At 34.6% G+C, this 18,765-nt stretch overlaps 1 protein-coding gene across 1 annotated transcript in view; it reads left to right on the top strand.

Annotated features, from left to right (window-relative positions):
• The window catches only part of HELQ (helicase, POLQ like), a 60,033-nt gene that overhangs the window by 33,397 nt on the left and 7,871 nt on the right, over nt 1-18,765 (top strand). The window contains exons 13-17 of the mRNA XM_051966236.1: nt 3,632-3,789; nt 6,819-6,917; nt 12,431-12,604; nt 14,597-14,710; nt 15,958-16,092. Of these exons, the coding sequence (XP_051822196.1) occupies nt 3,632-3,789; nt 6,819-6,917; nt 12,431-12,604; nt 14,597-14,710; nt 15,958-16,092 (680 nt within the window). The remainder of the gene's footprint in view (nt 1-3,631; nt 3,790-6,818; nt 6,918-12,430; nt 12,605-14,596; nt 14,711-15,957; nt 16,093-18,765) is intronic.

Below are 18,765 nucleotides of genomic sequence, written 5' to 3'. Positions count from 1 at the left end.
GTTTCTCTATTAGTGATTTGGAGCATTTGTTTATATGGCTAGTGATAGCTTAGATTTCTTCCTTAGAAAACTGTCCATTCATATCCTTTTACAATTTATCTATTGGGAAATAACTTATTCATGGAAATTTGAATCATTTTTTATGATTGGGATATGAAATCTTTATCAGATCTGTTGTAGAGATTTCTTTCTTAGTTCTTTCTCTTCTGATTTTAACTGCATTTGTTTTGTTTGTGCAAAACTTTTTCGATTTTATGTATTCAGAATTAGCTGTTTATTGTTCTGTGATGTTTTCTTTCCCTTGTTTCATCATGAACTCTTCTCATATCCATACATCAGGAAGATAATCTTTTCCTCATTTCTCTTATTTGTTTATTTGTGGATCTATCTGAATATCTGTGTAGAGAAGTAGGTCAACCAAAAAGCATTTTTTAGTGCTCCCAGGCACTGTGTTAAGTGCTATGGATAGAATCAAAGGGGAAAAGATAGTCTTTGGCCTTAAAGAGCCTACATTCTACTGAAGAAAACAAAATGTAAAGAATTATGTTTTTAAAATTTATACATATTTACATATATGTGTGTGCATATATATTGCTATATAATAGTATATATTGTATCTATATGTACATGTAACTGTACATGTTTATATATATACATAAATATTATATCTTCATATTTACATTTTGCCTAATGTATATATAAATAGATGTCTGGTTATATGTGGTAGTGTGTATATATAAGTGAAGGGTCAGACAGGAAAGATTTTCTCTAGAAGATGATTTTTAACCCAAGTTTTAAAAGAAACTAAGATAGCCAGGAAGAAGAATTAAGAAAGGAAAATATTTCTAAATAGGAGTTTCAAAAACTAGTAATAAAAGACCTTTTCATTTTTTGAGACCATAGAATGGTTTTCTTGATTTAATCTAAAAATAGTTATATAATGGTTAATTATATATCATATTTTGTATATATATATATATATGTATGTTCAAATATTTTAACTATGTAAATATAACAAAGAAATGAAGAGCTAGCTGTACCAGAATTTTTAAAATTTTAATTATGTTGTGCTAGTAAATACTGTGAATGTTTTAATGCAATTCTACTTCATACACACAAAAGACTCAATCTTGGATACTCTTAGAAACTTTTCCTGGTAGGGGCACAAAGCCCAAGGGTTTTCACAAAAGGTGCCATGATGGAAGTTTCCTAAAAAGTGAAAGGGGACTGTTAAAAGAGATTTAGAAAGTTTGAGCCTTACATAGTAATAAGTACTTCGGACAACTAGTCAATTTTTAAACATTTATTAAGCACTTAGTATGTGACAGACGCTATTCTAAGAACCTGGGTTACTAGAAAAGGGAAAAGACAATTCCTGCTTTCAAGGATCACATGTTTAAGAGAAATAAATATGTACAAACAGACTATATACAGGATAAATAGGAAATAATTAAGAGAAGGAAGGCATTAGAATTAAGGGATTGGGAAAGGCTTCCAAGATAGATTTTATTTGGGACTTAAAAGACAGGGAAGCTAGGAGGCAGAGATCAAGAAGGGAGAGCATCTGAAAATGACTGGAGTTGAGAGCTGAGAGATGGAACTTCCAGGAGGTCAGGGTCATTGATGAAATAGGATGTGGCAAAAAGTAATGTATGAGAAAAGTGGAAAGGTAGAAGGGAGCTATGTTGTGAACTTTCAGTAGCCACCAGAGGATTTTTTTTGTTTGATTCTGGAGACAATAGAAAACCACTTTAGCAAAATCAGTTTGGGGGCAGCTAAGTGCCACAGTGGACAGAGCACCAGTCCTGAAGTCAGGAAGACCTGAGTTCAAATCTGGTCTCAGACACACTTAATACTTACTATCTATGTGACTCTGAGCAATTCACTTTACTCCAATTGCCTCATAAGCAAAAAACTGAAAAGACCCAGAGATCATCATTTTGATGGCTAAATGGAAAATGGGTTGGAGGGGAAGAGAGAATTGAGACAGGCAGACCCTATCAGCAGACTATGACAAAAGTGTGAAGTTTTCAGGGTTTGTATCTGGGTTATATGTCAGAGAATAAGTATCTTTGAGAGATGTCTCAAGAGTCAAGCAGACTTTGGCAATAGAAGGAATATATGAGTTTTAATTTAGCAAGCGGTTTTTGTTGTTGTTAGTTGAGTCCAACATTTGGGGTTAGAATGGTTTGCCTTTTCTTTCTTCAGTGAATTAAGGCAAATTGGATCATACAGCTAGGGAATGTCTGAGGCTGGATTTGAATTCAGACCTTCCTGACTTCAGGCCCAGTGCTCTGTCTGCTGAGACACCTGACCACTATGGCAGGCATTTATTAAAGAGCCTAAGAGGTGCTATTCCTTGCCTTCAATCAACTTACATTCTGCTCATGAAAATTAAATACAGCCCATGCAAAGACACTGGGAGTGGGAAATTGAAATTGCAACTAAGAAAATTTGTCTGGAATGTACGAGTATATGGGACATAGGAAGGATAATATTACCTTTGGAAAAATAAGTTGGGTTCACATTATGAGGTGCTTTAAAGGTGTGTTATATATGATATTATATTATGTCTTTAGAGGCAATGGTGAGCCACTGAAGCTTCTTGAGCAAGGGAGACCCAGACACAGTCTTAATATCAGTTTGGTGATCGTGAGGAAAGTAAATTAGAGAAGGAAGAAACTTAGATACAGGGACAAAAATTAGGAGGCTACTTTAATAGTCCAAGTGAGAAATTTAGAGGACCATCACTGGGCTGGTAGTTGGCTATGCAAGTGGAGAAATATAATAATAATAGCTAAGATTTATATAGAAATGACTGTGTTCTAAGCCCTTTACAATTAGTGTCTCATTAGATCCTCCTAACAACTCTGGGAAGCAGTGGTATTATTACCCCATTTTACAGATAAGAAAACCGAAGCAAACAGAAATTACATACAGCTGGCGAACTCAGAAATAAATGTCTGAAATGGAACTTGAACTTTGCTCTTTTTTACTGCAGGCCTAATACTCTAGCCATAGTGCCCCCTTGCTTCAGGAAAGAGTATGAAATGTTGTAGAGAGAGAATGAATAGAACTTGGTAATTGGTTATGAGATTGAAAAGCAAAGATTTTAGAATGACTCAGAGTCTGTTCTGGTTGACTTTAAGAGGTGGTTTTTGGAGGGAAAATAAATTCTGTTTTGGACATAATATTTTTAAAATGCCTATAGGAGATCAAGTCTAGCAGGTGAATACTGATAAAAGGCCAGATCTCAGATTTATTTTAAAACATTTACTTTAAAGTCATGTTCTGTAGAATTCCAGAATTAGGGTACTATGATACATCTTAGGGCATTTCCTAGCACTCAGTTATCAAAGGGGTTCACCAGTCAAATTTGAATTCCTAACTTCAGGGCTGGTTCTCTATCCACTGTGCCACCTAGCTCCCCCAAAGTCACTGGTTTTTGAAGGGGGGTGGGGGGGGGAAGCCACTCATCAGCTTCTGTAAAACATTCAAAATTTTAGCTTGCTTAAGTGGACTTAATACTTAAGTGAAATGATGTTTATACACTTAAACTTGCATAAAACTTAAAATTTATAAACATTTTTTCTAAAAGCATTTGTAATACCTTTTTTTTTTTTTTTTTTAGGTACTTTAGATTTGGCTTATTGTGGCACTCTTTACAAAGACTTAAAGAAAGGCCTTGAAGGACTTGTACTTGAAAGCTATCTTCATCTAATCTATCTAACAACTCCATATGATATGGTTTCTCAGTGTCGGCCAGATTGGATGATATATCTCAGACAAGTAAGAATGATTTTAAAAGGAATTCCATTATTTAAGCTACTTCAAAAATAAAAATCCATTCTTCATAGAGTATATAAAGGTTCCTGTTTAAAGTAGTGAATGTCATTTTTAACTCATCTTCTGTATTCTAAAGAAATAATATCTTCAGCGTATTTTAGTTGCATATAAAGAAAATAATTAACCCAATCCCAGGGAGTGAAACAGGGCTTGGAAATATAATCCAGGGCAAAGTTGCACTGATGATCTGGCACCTCACCCAGCTGGAGAATAAGGCTCTTCCCAGACTAGATGTAATCCTTTCTCATGTGGACACCTGAAGATGCTACTATTCCTAGAAATCTTGGGAGGGTAGAAGAGCTGTTTTATTGTATTTGACATGCACCTATATCTTTGAGCTGTATCTGAGTTAGAAATCTATATACTGAAATGTGTATCCTTTACACTATTAAGAAAAGCCTTTATTTTCTTGGAACTGAATTATCTCAGCTTTCCCATGATGCTAAATTAACTCATTTTGAGCCAATCTAACTTGATGATAAAGTGATTTCAGGAAATATTATTTATTTCTTGAATATTGATCTAATGCAAGTAATATTAAGAGAGCCAAAAATTGTAACTTGCTGTATAGTGATTTAATATACTATGGCAATTGTAGTGACTATATACAAATTATGATTTTAAAAAATTGAATGTGGTAGATAAAGTCTCCTGATCATAACTCTAAACTCAGAAAGTCAATTTTACACACTATGGTACTTTAGCAGATTATCAGTATAGTTTTTGTTATTTTTAAAAGAAGCACTAAAACATATATGCTCATTCATGGCTTATTTTTGCTTTCCACAGTCTCCTGACCTCACTAATGACATAAACTATGGTGTTCTTCTTTTATATAATATATGATCGTTCTCTGGGAGCAGGTTTCTCAAGGAGGTTTTCTGGAGGCAGCCTTAGTTTTAGTTCAAAGTAATAATCACTCCAAATGCAGCCAGCTGATAAAATCCAAACGTGTATTTTCTCCTTCCAAGTCTTATCTCTTTCCTTGGGCTAGGTTAGCTTTCTTAGGGGTCTCTCTGCCTCCTTGGTTCCAAGAGCTCTTGCAGCTTGTCCTTTGTTTCCTCCAGCTCCCTCTGAATCTTGATTCTGAATCTTCATAACTATCGCCTCCACTCACTCCCAGCTCTCAATCTCCCAGAGTGCTCTTTGGCCCTGAGAGCTTCTTGCTTTTATGCTGTTCACTGAGTACACACCAATCATTATATCACTGGGAAACTATTATTTATTGTAGGATTAAATCAATGCTAAACTAGATTTAATCATTGTCTCCTCAATTCCACTTAGTATCTTGTTTCAAGTTCTGGCCCATAACATCTCCTTGTAGGATCAGATCAATCATAATGAACCATGCTAAATTAGATAATTATTGTCTATCAATTCTAATGACTTAACACTTTGTAAGGATTCCAACAATAAACAATATCTGTAGTCAGTTCAGGTCATTAATATGCATTTATTAAGCACCAACTCTGTGCCAGATCCTGTATTCAGGAATACAAATAAGGGGAAAATAATCATTGTCCTCAAGGAATTCAGAATCTAATTAGAGGAGGCAACATACTTGTCAACTGTGTACAGACAAATTATAGACAGGATAAACTGGAGATAATTTCAGAGGGAAGGCACTAGGAAGTACCAAGAAAGGTGATGAGGATTGGTCACTCAAGAAAAAAAAATTCAGGGAGCAAGTTGGTTCTCACGGCAGATTTTATTGCAAACAGAAGCAGGCTTCATTTTTAAGGGGTCAGCAGCAAGCTATAAAAAGCTATATTTATACAAATTTCTGGGCTAGTTGTTTATGTGAGTAGTTAACCACAAGGAACAGAAAAACGGGATGTGGTTGCCCACCCAATCAAATGCAGGGGGCTTGGATCATGCTACATGTTTTCAGGATCTCAGTAAATAAGGTCAATCACATTTGCCCAAAAAACTCACTTTGTTACTGGTCAAAATTTCCATTATTGCTGAGCTAATTTTCCCTAGGGCAGTGTGCAAGACAAGGCTTTAAGCCCCTCTTAATCAAAGATTTCATGCAGAAGATATGATTTGAGCTGAAACTTGAAGAAACACTAAAGACAGAAATAAAGGAGAGAATTCTAGAAATGGGGCAATCCCCTTCTCTTATCCCCTGGTGAAAGTGCACAGTCTAGAGAGGAAGAGTTGGGTAAGGAATTACAACGTCAGCCTTGGTGGAGGCTAGGCTGTGAAGGACTTTAAAAGCTCAAACTGAGGATCTTACACTTGATCCTGAAGAGTTTTAGGAAGATCATTTTGATGGCTTAATAGAGGAGGGCCTGGAATGGGAAGAAATTTGAGGCAGGTAGACCTAACAGTGGGCTCTTAAAGTAGTGCAGGTTTTAGGTGAGGGAGGCTTGTGCCATCGGGTCTCCCTGTCAAAGGAGGAGTGAAGTCATTATTTGGCCTTGGTTTTCAAAGAGCACCAATGACATTCTAGGTGACATCTTGACTTGCTCGTGCATTGGATCTCCCAGGTAAAGCTGGGCAAAGTCATCAGTCTCTCTGTCTCTTCTGGAGTCATCAAAGGCCTCTGGCAGGACAAAAATTGGGATGACCCAGCTCGGAATGCCTACTTCCGCTGCCTTTGTGGCCACTGCCATGGGAGGCAGTCACATTGTTGGAACAGACATCCCCCTAACTTTATAATAATAGGGAAATGGGGAAGAGGGGAATGCTTTGGCAATATGATGACTTTAGCCTTGGACATGTTAAGTTTAAGATTTCTATAGAACTAAACCCAGTTGAAGATGCAAGATTAGTAATGTTATTTTATCGTTAATAATCCCCAAAGATTTTCGTTCTAAGAGTACATAAAATATAGTTATACTCTTAAATAATACTTGCAATTCTTTAACATGGTAGATGTAATGAGAGATAATAATAAATAATTTATTTTGAAAAAAAAAAACTTCACTGTGATTTTTTTCCCATTTATTCCCCTTCTTAAAACATAGTTTGACCACCTCAATTCAGCAGAACAAAAGGTTGCGGCAATTGTTGGAGTAAGTGAAAGCTTTATTACAAAAAAAGCCTCAGGTCAAGCTATTAAAAAGGTAAGCTGATTTTTTTTTTATATTCTGAATTTGACAAAATAAAGTGAACATTCACACATATACTGTAGAATGAAAGGAAAGACTTATATGTGAAGTTGTGAATTTCTTATGGAGCTTGCTTTTCTTTTGAAGTGTGTAATAGTATTAACATATCTTTCAGAGCGGTCCTATTAATGTTTTCTGATCATCCTTCTGCTCTTTTCTCATTGGGGGTGAAGTGGGTGCTACCTGCTATCATAAGGCCTCTCATTGGGAAAAAGAAAAGAAAAGCAAACCTCTTTAAGAAAACAAATCCCTGTGTTGGCCTTCTCCAGAAAAAAAACATCTTATTCTTCATTTTGACTTTTTTCCAGGAGATAATGCAGATTTTATCTTCAGGACTCTAGAATCACAGACACTTATTACATTGGTCAGAATATCCAAGTCTTTCACATCTTTCTTTATTCTATATTGTTTTTCCGATTATATAACCAGTTCTCCTGGTTCTGCTCACTTGACTTGGCATCATTTCATATAACTCTTCTCTGGCTTCTCTAAAACCATCTCTTTCATCATCTCTTACAGCACATAATCCATAATTTGTTGAGGCATTCCCTAGTTGGTGGATATTCCCTTAGCTTCTAAGAAGAGCCTTATATAAATATTTTTGTCCATATTTTGGGAAAAGACTTTTTTTCTTCTCTTTTTGATATAAGTGTAAACCTAGATTAAAGTATAAACAAGTCAAACAATATGTGTAGTTTTATAGGTTTTAAGACATAGTTCCAAATTGCTTTCTAGAAAGAGTGTACTAATTCACAGTTCTGCCAATAATGTAGGAATATGCTTGTTTTTCCATTACCTCCCCAACATTTTTCATTTTCCTTTGTTGTCATCTTTACCAATTTGATAAATATAAGATAGAACTGGATTGTTGCTTTAATTTACATATCTGATTATTTTTAATGTGGAGCACTTATATGGCTGTGAATAGCTCAGATTATTGCCTATTCCTATTCTTTGACTTTATCTACTGAGGGATGTTTTTTGTTCTTAAAAGTTTGTTTTCTCTTTATATATCTAAGATATGAGTTCTTTTTCAGGAATATTTGCTGCAAAGATTTCTTTCCCAGCTAATCTGTTTTTCTTCTGATTTCAACTGCATTGGGATTTTTAAATTTTATAAAGTCACAATTATCTGTTTATTCAGTGATCTTTTTATGGTAAGAAAGACCTTTCACAACTATAGATAGGGAAAGAATACATGACTAAACAAGGCTTTTCATTTTACTTATTTATAATGTAACCTTTGAATCTGAGTTATATATGCATTTGGAGCATTTTGATATATAGTGTGAGTATATACTCTTCTTTAAATAATATGCTATTATATAAATTAACTATATCTTATTTCTTCCAATAGTCCCAGAAGTTTTTGTTGAATAGTAAATCTTTATCCTGTTACCTGAAATAGCAGAGGCTTTGGGGTTAATTAAACAATAGGCGACAATGTTCATTTACTCCTGAATATTGTTTATTTATGTCCCTCTCATCTAGTTGGGTTTTTTTTTAATGTTTTGATTTTGTACCATTTGGTCCCTTCCTTCTTAGCTTTTTTCAGTTATTTCCCTTGAGATTCCTGGCCTTTATTTCATCTATAAAGTAAATTTTTGTTAGCTTGACTTAAATGGAACTTGAATGAATTTAGACAGTGATTTTATTATATTGGTTTAGCCTACATGGGAGCAATTAATATTCCTTCTAATTATGTAGGTCTTTATTTCCCTAAAGAAGGTTTTCTTCTGGGCTTATAAGTAGATAGAACACTGGGGACCAGAAGTCAAAAAAATATGAGTTCCAGTGTCACCTTAGACACAAATCAGCTGTGTAAGATAAATCACTTAACCTCTGATTGTCTCAGTTTTTTTCATCTGTAAAATGGGGATAATTATAGCCCCTACCTCCTAGAGTTGTTAAGAAAATCAAACAGGGTAATATTTGTAAAGCACTTAGTACAGTTCCTCACACATAGTAAATGCTAAGTAAATGGTAGTTGATCTTATTGTTATAAATTATTATTATTAATTTGTGTGGGAGAGTAGAGTTCTTTAAGTATGCTATCATGTGATATGCAAAAGTAAAAATTTTTCTATTCTACCTCCAAGAGTAATTCAATATCATGAATATAATAATAATTACTAATATTGTTATTATTCACAATGAATTAATGAATTTCATTTAAGATTTTATGAACTGAAATGTTGACTATCCCAGTTCTCCCTCATAAATCCCCGCAAATATTTGAAAAAGGCCCAAAAGAACAAACTATTAAAAAAAAAAAACCAGGAATAATTTTTTCCATTAAGTCTAGAAGTATACAAGAAGACAGAAAGCAAAAGAATCAAGCTAGAATCTCACCAGAGAAGGCAGAATGAGATGGCTCTGAATCCAACTAGTCAGTGTTCCCAGCAATGGGCTACAAGGCATTACATGTTCCAGGCCCTATCTCTAACCTGTCAGAACAGAAACTCATTTGGAACCATTCCCCAGAGATCATTACACAGAGAGACAAACCTCAGCTTCATACTCCTTGAAGCATTGAGAAGAATAGTAGAAGATAACACAACTGGGAGTGTGCAAGAAGCTTGAAACTATTATAATTTTTGGCATCTTACTAGGGTAAGAACTACAAGGGATGGACCATCAGTCAACAAACATTTATTAAATGGTTACTATGTGTGATTTCTTGAATGGATGCCATATAAGGAAGAAATTACAATCTGGTCAATACTTAAAGATTGAATTAGAAAGGGATTGAGGTGGAGGGTAGTAGGCCATTATACCAGTTCTTCCCATCTTGATTGGCAATGGGAGTATCATGCAGACTACAAAGGGGCATGATGGAAGAACTATTTAACCCATCTGAGATGACCTGGAGGAGTTCACATGAGCAAAATAATCTCAGAACAAGAACTGAGGCTAGAAATATGAGCAAGAAATTACCATGTCCTGAAAAAAATCCATGAATTAAGAAAAAGCTCGAGGTAAACCCAGAAGAAGACTATAAAAATGGCAGATAGTTTCAGAAACCTCAAAAGGCTGTGGGATGTATGGAAAAATAGGACTAGGAGAAGTCATTTAAGCCTTATCAGGCTCATTCTCCAATTGATGTATGGTCAAAGAAATGAACAGACAATTTTCAGATGAAGAAATTAAAACTATTTCTAATCATATGAAAAGGTGCTCTAAATCATTGATCATAGAAATGCACATTAAGACAACTCTGAGATACCACTACACACCTCTCAGATTGACTAAGATGACAGGAAAAGACAAGTACGAATGTTGGAGGGGAGTTGGGAAAACTGGGACACTGGTACATTGTTGGTGGAACTGGGAACAGATATAGTCATTCTGGAGATCAATTTGGAACTATACTTAAAAAGCTGTCAAACTGTGCATATCCTTTGACCCGGTAGTGTTTCTACTGGGATTATATCCCAAAGAGATCTTAAAAGATCCCCTTAAAGGGGAAAAGGGGCCCACATGTGCAAAAATGTTTGTGACAGCTCTTTTTATAGTGACTAGAAACTGGAAACTGAGCGGATGCCCATCAATTGGAGAATGGCTGAATAAATTATGGTATATGAATCTTATGGAATATTATTGTCCTTTAAGAAATGATCAGCCAGATGATTTTAAAAAGTCCTGGAGAGACTTACATGAACTGTTGCTAAGTGAAGTGAGCAGAATCAGGAGATCATTGTACATGGAAACATCAATATTATATGACAGTCAATTCTAATGGACGTGGCTCTTTCCAACAATAAGATGATTGATGCCAGCTCCAGTGATCTTGTGATGAAGAGAGCCATCTACACACAGAGAGAGGACTGTGGGAACTGAATGTGGATCACAACATAGCATTCTCGCTGTTTTTGTTGTTGTTCATTTGCATTTTGTTTTCTTACTCATTTACTTTCTTTTTTGATCTGATTTCTCTTGTGCAGCAAGAAAATTGTATAAATATGTTTATTCATATTGGCTTTAACATATATTTTAACGTGTTTAACATATATTGAATTGCTTACCATCTAGGGGAGGGGTGAGGGAAAGGAGGGGAAAATCTGAAACATGAGGCTATGCAAGGGTCAATGTTATCAAATTATCTATGCATATATTTTGAAAATAAAAAGTTTGGGGCAGCTAGGGGGTGTAGTGGATAGAGCACCAGCCCTAAAGTCAGGAGGACCTGAGTTCAAATCTAGTCTCAGACACTTAACACTTCCTAGCTGTGTGACCCTGGGCAAGTCACTTAACCCCAATTGCCTCATTTAAGAAAGAAAAAGAATGGAAGGAAGGAAGGAGCTCAATTTTTAAAAAAAAGTCTTATCAGGCTTTCTGACATATTTCCAAATGAAAGACTTGAAAACCGTATTTTATTTTATTTTTACACACACACACACACACACACACACACACAATTTCCCTTCCAATTACATGTTAAAACAATTCTTAAACTTTTTTTTTTAATTTTGAGTTTCAGATTCCATTCCTCTTTTCTTTCTTTCCTTTCTTTTTCTGAGACAAGAAGCAATCAGATATAGGTCATACATGTGCAATCATGTAAAATATTTCCATATTAGTCATTTTGCAAAAGAATACTTGAATTAAAAAAAATAAAGTGAAAAATAGCATTTTTCAGTCTGTATTCAAATGATAACAGTTCTTTCTCTCAACGCAGATAGTATGCGTCATTTTTAGTCCTTTAGATTTGTCTTGGATCATTGTATTGCTAAGTTCTTCATTGTACGGTAACAGTTGTTATTGTCTGTAACATTCTGTTCATTTCACTTTGCATCAGTTCATGTAAGTCTTTTGAGGTTTTTTGAAATCATCCTGCTTGTCATTTCTTATAGCACAGTAATATTCTGTTACAATCATATTCCACAGCCTGTTTAGCCATTCCCCAATTGATGGGCATCCCTTTAATTTCCAATTCTTAGCTACCACAAAAAGAGATACTATAAATATTTCTGTATAAATTGGTTATTTTTCCTTTGTGTGTGTATGTGTCTTTAATAGACTTATCAGTGGTATTAATGGATTAAAGGGTGTGCACGGTTTGATAGCCCTTTGGGCATGTCTAAATTGCTCTGCAGAATGGTTGGATCAGTTCACAGTTCCACCAGCAGTTCATTAGTGAATCAGTTTTCTCACATCTCCAACATCTGTCATTTTCCCCTTTTTGAATTGTAAAAATAGAAAAAAAAATGTTGTCACAGAAAGCTGTTCAGATCTATTAGAAATAGAAGACAAAGTAGAAGGATAAAAAAAGAAAAAAATCTACTGATCATCACCAAATTTGGTCAACTGAAAAGATAGGAAATATGCTATATTATAATTTTTTATACTTTATCTTAGACAACTCATTTCCCTTTACAACCTTGGATGTAACTACATAGATCTAATTCATGTAATATGTTTTTACTAATTCGATAAATGGCATACTGTCTTTTTAAATGTCTTTCCAGGAGGTGGACAAAAACATTGTCAACAGGCTCTACCTCTCCCTTGTTCTTTTTACATTGCTCAAAGAGACCAATGTCTGGAGAGTATCAGAAAAATTTAATATGTCTCGAGGATATGTACAAAATCTTTTAAGTGGAGCTGCCTCATTCTGCTCTTGTGTACTACATTTCTGTGAGGTGATTATTACTATTTTATTCTGGCCCTGTGATATTATTGGATATAGAACTTCCAGTGGGGACATCTCTCTACCGATGCACATTGAAAACTGTTGTTTACCTTACAGGATTAGAGAATTGTCTGGAGTGCTAAGACTTTTCCAAGATCATACAATTAATAAATATTAAAGTTGGGACTTGGCTCCAGGTCTAGCTTTGTTATGCCCTACTAGTTCTTGAGATAATTACATGTTTAATAAATAATGTGTAATGCTATCTTGTTTTACATGATTGGGGAAGAGAAAAAAGGAAGCAGCACAGAAAGAGGAAGCCTTATTTAAAATATTATTTGAATAGTCTAGACAAGTGATAATGAAAGCTTTTTCTAAGGTATTGGCATTCAGAATAAATGAGAGCAAAAAGGGATAATCAACATTGCTTAGATGGAAATATGACAATAAATGATTGGGTAAAGGAAGTTGAGAAAGTTGACATCAAAAATTCAAATAATTAGAAGTTATAGTGCCACAGGCAGGGATACTAAAATATCAAGGATATTTATTGGAAAAATAATAAGCTTGATTTACATCTTAGGAATGTAGATTTAGAGATAGAAGAGACTTTATATATCATCCAGATTAGGTCCTTTATTATATAGATGAAAAACCTGAAACCAAGAGGGGATTTGAGACGTATAAAATGAGGGTTTTTTAGAGATTCCTATTTGCAGATTACATTGTATGGCTTCATTACAAGGTCTCAGGAGGGAGGTTGCCCCAGCAGTCCTTCCTGGTAAACCCAAGTTGATAAGGATTGCATATAAACCCCTGGGGGGCATGATGGACTTCATGTGGATAGATTACAGCTTGGAATTTCAACCCAGACACAGAAAGAACATGTGTCATACAGAGTATAGTGTGGTTGGATGGGTCACCCGGTGAGTTCCTATGTTGCCAGCACTTGGATCTATGGCTGGTGCAACAGGAGAACCGTGAGCAGGACTCAGAGCTGATCAAGAGAAGGTGTTTCTCCAAAGCTGTGTGTGAGGAGCTGCCTGACTAATTTTGTGTCTCCTAGTTACTTCTTTATGCAAAAGTCCATCTTTTGGGGGGGGGGGAGAAGGGAGGAGGGAAAGGGGGAAAGAGACAGAGATGGGGGGGCAGAGAAAGAAAGAGAGAGAGCCTCTATCTTGTAAAAAAAAAAAAAAACTACTTATAGGGAAAGTAGGGAATAGGTGCTGAATAATTCACATATTGCAAAGGTGCCCACAGAATGTTGAGGCATAGAAAAAGATTTTTGGCACTTGGGGTGGTTTCTCTGTAGAATAACATTAGTAGGTGGTGATTGACTTGTCCAGGATTATGCAATAAATGACAGGCCAAATTTGAATTGACAGACTCTTATCTGCTATGCCATCTTGGAACATCCAGATCATTTTATGATATTAGATCATAGATCTTTAAAGTATCAAAAAAATATGGAGAGCAAAGTTTTTAAAATTTCATATATTTCTATATAATTTAAGCACAACTTTTATTTTTTTAAATTTATTAGTTTTTGACATTTACTTTTATAAGATTTTGATTTTCACTACTCCCTCACTCCTTTCCAAAGCAGCAATCAATCTGATTTGGGTTATACAAATATAATCATATTAAACATATTTCCACATTAGTTATGTTGTGGAAAAAGAATCAGAACAAAAGAGAAAAATTATAAGAAAGACAAAAACAACAAAATAGTGTGCTTCCTTCTGTATTCAGACTCCATAATTAAGCATTTTTATTTTAGTTTATATCTCTTTCCATTTCACCAAACCAAACCCTCCCTCAAGATCCCCAGATTCTCAGAAATATTTTGGTTTGGAGCATACATTTGTAAACCATCGTGAGATATGCCATCATCCCCGTTTTAATGATCATTCCAGAGACAACCTAAACTATATACCCTAACATTTGATATTAACCTAACATTTTCATTACTGAAAGTTTTCTTAATTTCATTTTTCTGCAGGAGCTAGAGGAGTTTTGGGTTTATAGAGCCCTCTTGACAGAACTTACCAAGAAACTGTCTTATTGTGTAAAGGCAGACCTGGTCCCTCTCATGGAAATAACTGGAGTATTAGAGGTCAGTAGCAACTTAGTTTCCCCAGGCCATCTCATGAAAGCCACAATACATAAATCAGTCTTTGGTATTTGGTCAAATCTTATCACAAGACAGGTAACTTTGGTCTTTATGGCTGGGAAGTGAGGCTAGGCAGGAGATTCAAGTAAATTTAATTGCTTCATACATAGTCTCACACAGCCAGACTATATTAGTCTGAAAGTAGGTATGGTGAGAAACTATATTTAGGAGAATAGGAGCAGTGATCCTTTAAATAGATAAATATTCTCTTTTTCCTTTTTAAAGTTTTGAACTGTTTCCCTCCCTCCCTCTCTTCTCTTTACTTGAGAAAGCAACCATTTGACACAAATATGTGTATATGTACATGTACACACACATGTAAAATGATACTATGCAAACTTCTATTTATCATTTCTATAAAAGATAGACTCTTCCTCCATAGATCCTTTATAGTTGTTTGTTATTAGTCATTTGCAGTTATTCTTCAAACCATATTGTTATTACTGTGTACAACATTTTCTTGATTCTACTCATTTCCCTTTTCATTATTTCATGCATGTCTTTCCAAATTTTTCTAAAATGAATTTGCTCATCATTTCTTACAGCATAGTAATATTTCATCACAATCATATACCACAATTTGTTCAACCATTCCCCTGTTGATGGGCAGCCCCTCAATTTCCAATTCTTTGTCACCACAAAGAGAGCTGTTTTAAATATTTTGGAATGTATAGGTTCTTTTCCTGTTTCTCTGATGATCTTGAGAAATGTTTACATCTTTTTAAATTAAAAAAAAAAACTCTTGTTTTGCTAACTCTGTTATTTAAGTAGAAGGCACTATCTGTTATTTAGATACTGAATTATATATATTAGAGTTTGATCTCACAAAATTTAGGGACTAACAAAAATTAGCTGATTCTTTAAGAACCCAGTGACTGCATTTCTAGAAAGAATGGATTGCAAAGTTGTGTTTAGGGGTCATATAAATAGTCCTCTCATCTGAGTACTTTAATGTGTTTATCATTTCAGATCTAAATCAGTTTTCATCAACTGAATATAAAGCTAATTGAAATCAAACATTCCAAATTCACTTTATAATAAGATTCCCCAAATACTTGGAACTTGTCTTTTTATATTTATTGTCTTAGTTTAATTCTCATTTCTTTGCTGAAAAATTGTCCTGTGCTAACATATTTGACTTTTCACTAAATTTAAATTATGATTTTATTGATTTCATAATTTTTTTGCAGTCCAGAGCAAAACAGTTATATGATGCGGGCTATAAAACTGTTGCACATTTAGCTAATGCAGACCCTGAAGTGTTGATAAGAACTATTAATCATTTATCACGACGTCAGGCCAAACAAATTGTTTCATCAGCAAAGGTGAGCAAAATTCAGTATTTTTCTCCTAAAATCTAACTTAAATTGTTAGTTCATATTTTAGTCATCAGTGTTTGACATTTTGTATTAATATTTATGTCTAATCAGATAGCCATGTAGTTCTTATAAAATACTTGCTGAAGAGGGAGTGAGCTACTTATTTTAAAAAAAAAAAATTTTTTTCCAGAGAATGACAGTCTTAAAATTAGAAGACACCATAAAAGATCAGCCATGTCAACTTTCTGCTTAGTGTAGATGTGTCTTTGATACATCCTCTGTTTGAATACAGGTAGCTTACATCCTTATAGGAGAGCCCACTTTATTTTATTTTTTTTAATAATTTTTTATTGATAGAATGCATGCCAGGGTAATTTTTTACAGCATTATCCCTTGCATTCATTTCTGTTCCGATTTTTCCCCTCCCTCCCTCCACCCCTTCCCCCAGATGGCAAGAGTCCTTTACATGTTGAATGGGTTGCAGTATATCCTAGATACAATATATGTGTGCAGAACCGAACAGTTCTCTTGTTGCACAGGGAGAATTGGATTCAGAAGGTATAAATAACCCGGGAAGAAAAACATAAATGCAAGCAGTTTATATTTATTTCCAGTGTTCTTTCTCTGGGTGCAGCTGCTTCTGTCCATCTTTGATCAATTAAGGCTCTTTTTATCAAAGAGGTCCACTTCCATCAGAATACATCCTCAAACAGTATCATTGTTGAGGTATATAATGATCTCCTGGTTCTGCTCATTTCACTCAGCATCAGTTCATGTAAGTCTCGCCAGTCCTCTCTGTATTCATCCTGCTGGTCATTCCTTACAGAGCAATAATATTCCATAACATTCATATACCACAATTTACCCAGCCATTCTCCAGTTGATGGACATCCTTTCATTTTCCAGCTTCTAGCCACTACAAACAGGGCTGCCACAAACATTTTGGCACATACAGGTCCCTTTCCTTTCTTTAGTATCTCTTTGGGGCATAAGCCCAGTAGAAACACTGCTGGATCAAAGGATATGCACAGCTTGATAACTTTTTGAGCATAGTTCCAAATTGGAGAGCCCACTTTATTTTTGTACACCTTACCTACTTCTACTTGATGCAACTCTCCAAAATAGTATAACTCTTCTCAAGGTTAAACTGTTCAAATATTTGAATACAGCTGCAAAATGTTTTCTCTTTTAGACTGCATTGCCAGTTGCTTTGACTGTTCTTTATAAGACATGGTTTCAAGTCATTTTATTATCCTATTTGCCCATTTCTATAGGCATTCCATTTTATCCTTGCTCCTGTTGTTGTGGTTGGATTTCAGATATTAACAGAATTCACCAGGGGAGAGTACAATGGGCTATTATCCACCTCATTATATTTACTTTATGACTAATCCAATCTGTGATTGTAGTGGGGGTAGGGGAGAATTGTTTGATTTCACAGTAATGCTATGACATTTTTGATTACTTGAGCTTCTGCCAACTAAAATCTGCAATTTTCTATATGACAGATCCAACTTATTACTTATATAATTGAATTTTGAGCCTAAATATAGGACTTTATATTTACTCCTGCTAAACTTCATTTTATCTCTTTAATCCCATTGTTGTAATATATGTGAATTATATCACAAGTTAGTTCACCTATCCTTTGTATCATCTACAGTTATGGTGAAAGTGCCATCGTTATTTTTGTCCAAGTCAGTGATAAAAATGTTAAATAAGTAAAGAGCCCTGTGTTGTCTCACTAGAGACTTTCTTCTAATTTAATTTTAATTATTTCAATTTATTTTAATTCAGTTTGGTCATAATTTTAATTTAGTTTAGGTATAATTTGGGGGGAGGTGATTTTTATTTTAATAATTTTTTAAATTTTAATTTGGGTGTGATTTAGTCATCACTAAAGTTATCATCCAGTTATGATCCCACTAACCTCAATTGTTTTTCATCTCATCTTATCATCAGGGAAGTCACAAGGGGAGAGATGAGAGCTAGAACTATGATTTCACTTGAGATTTTATTTCCTGAGATATAATTTTCTCTTAAACATGGTTGTTCTACCCTTTCCATCTTATAGATAAATACCCTTGAAGGAGAAGAAAGAAGTGAAGAGAAATTAGTAATTGTGCTCCTTTTTTGTGGTTCCTTTCAACATTTCATTGTCTTCCCTAAGCCATTTATGCCTTCTCCCTTTCTAGGTCTGAAGTGCAAACATAGCTTGAAATTTGTTGTACTTATCAAATTTCACAAGTTCAGCTCATTCTTGGATTTGCTTTTTTCTCAAACCATTTCTGTAGGATTGTGACACTCTATTCTTGGCGTCTGGTTTTAAGTGTTCTTTCTTCTTTCAGCAGTTTAAGTTCATCTAAATCCTCTTAAGTAGCTGCATAGTTTCTTTTGACACATTCCTCTTTTTTTCTCTTCATTTGAACCATTTATAATTGATTATATAATTTATTATGAATTCATTTTGGAGCCATCTTCATGAGCCTTTTTAGAATCTTTGGCTGTCAGTTCATGCCTCTTTTTCTAAAATCTTTTGAATTTTGCTTGGGAAAGAAAAGGGCTGTGTTATAAGATGAATGGTGGATTTTGATATTACTATTTTTGCAAATCACTGTGTGATTTTCAGCAAGTAACTGCTCCTTTCCAGAGCCATTTCCTTATTGGTAAAATTAAAGC

The sequence above is a fragment of the Antechinus flavipes genome, chromosome 6 (genome assembly GCF_016432865.1).
Source record: "Antechinus flavipes isolate AdamAnt ecotype Samford, QLD, Australia chromosome 6, AdamAnt_v2, whole genome shotgun sequence".
Taxonomy (NCBI): Eukaryota; Metazoa; Chordata; class Mammalia; order Dasyuromorphia; family Dasyuridae; genus Antechinus; species Antechinus flavipes.
Note: the sequence above shows the minus strand (reverse complement) of the source record. Positions and strands in the feature narration are given on the sequence as shown.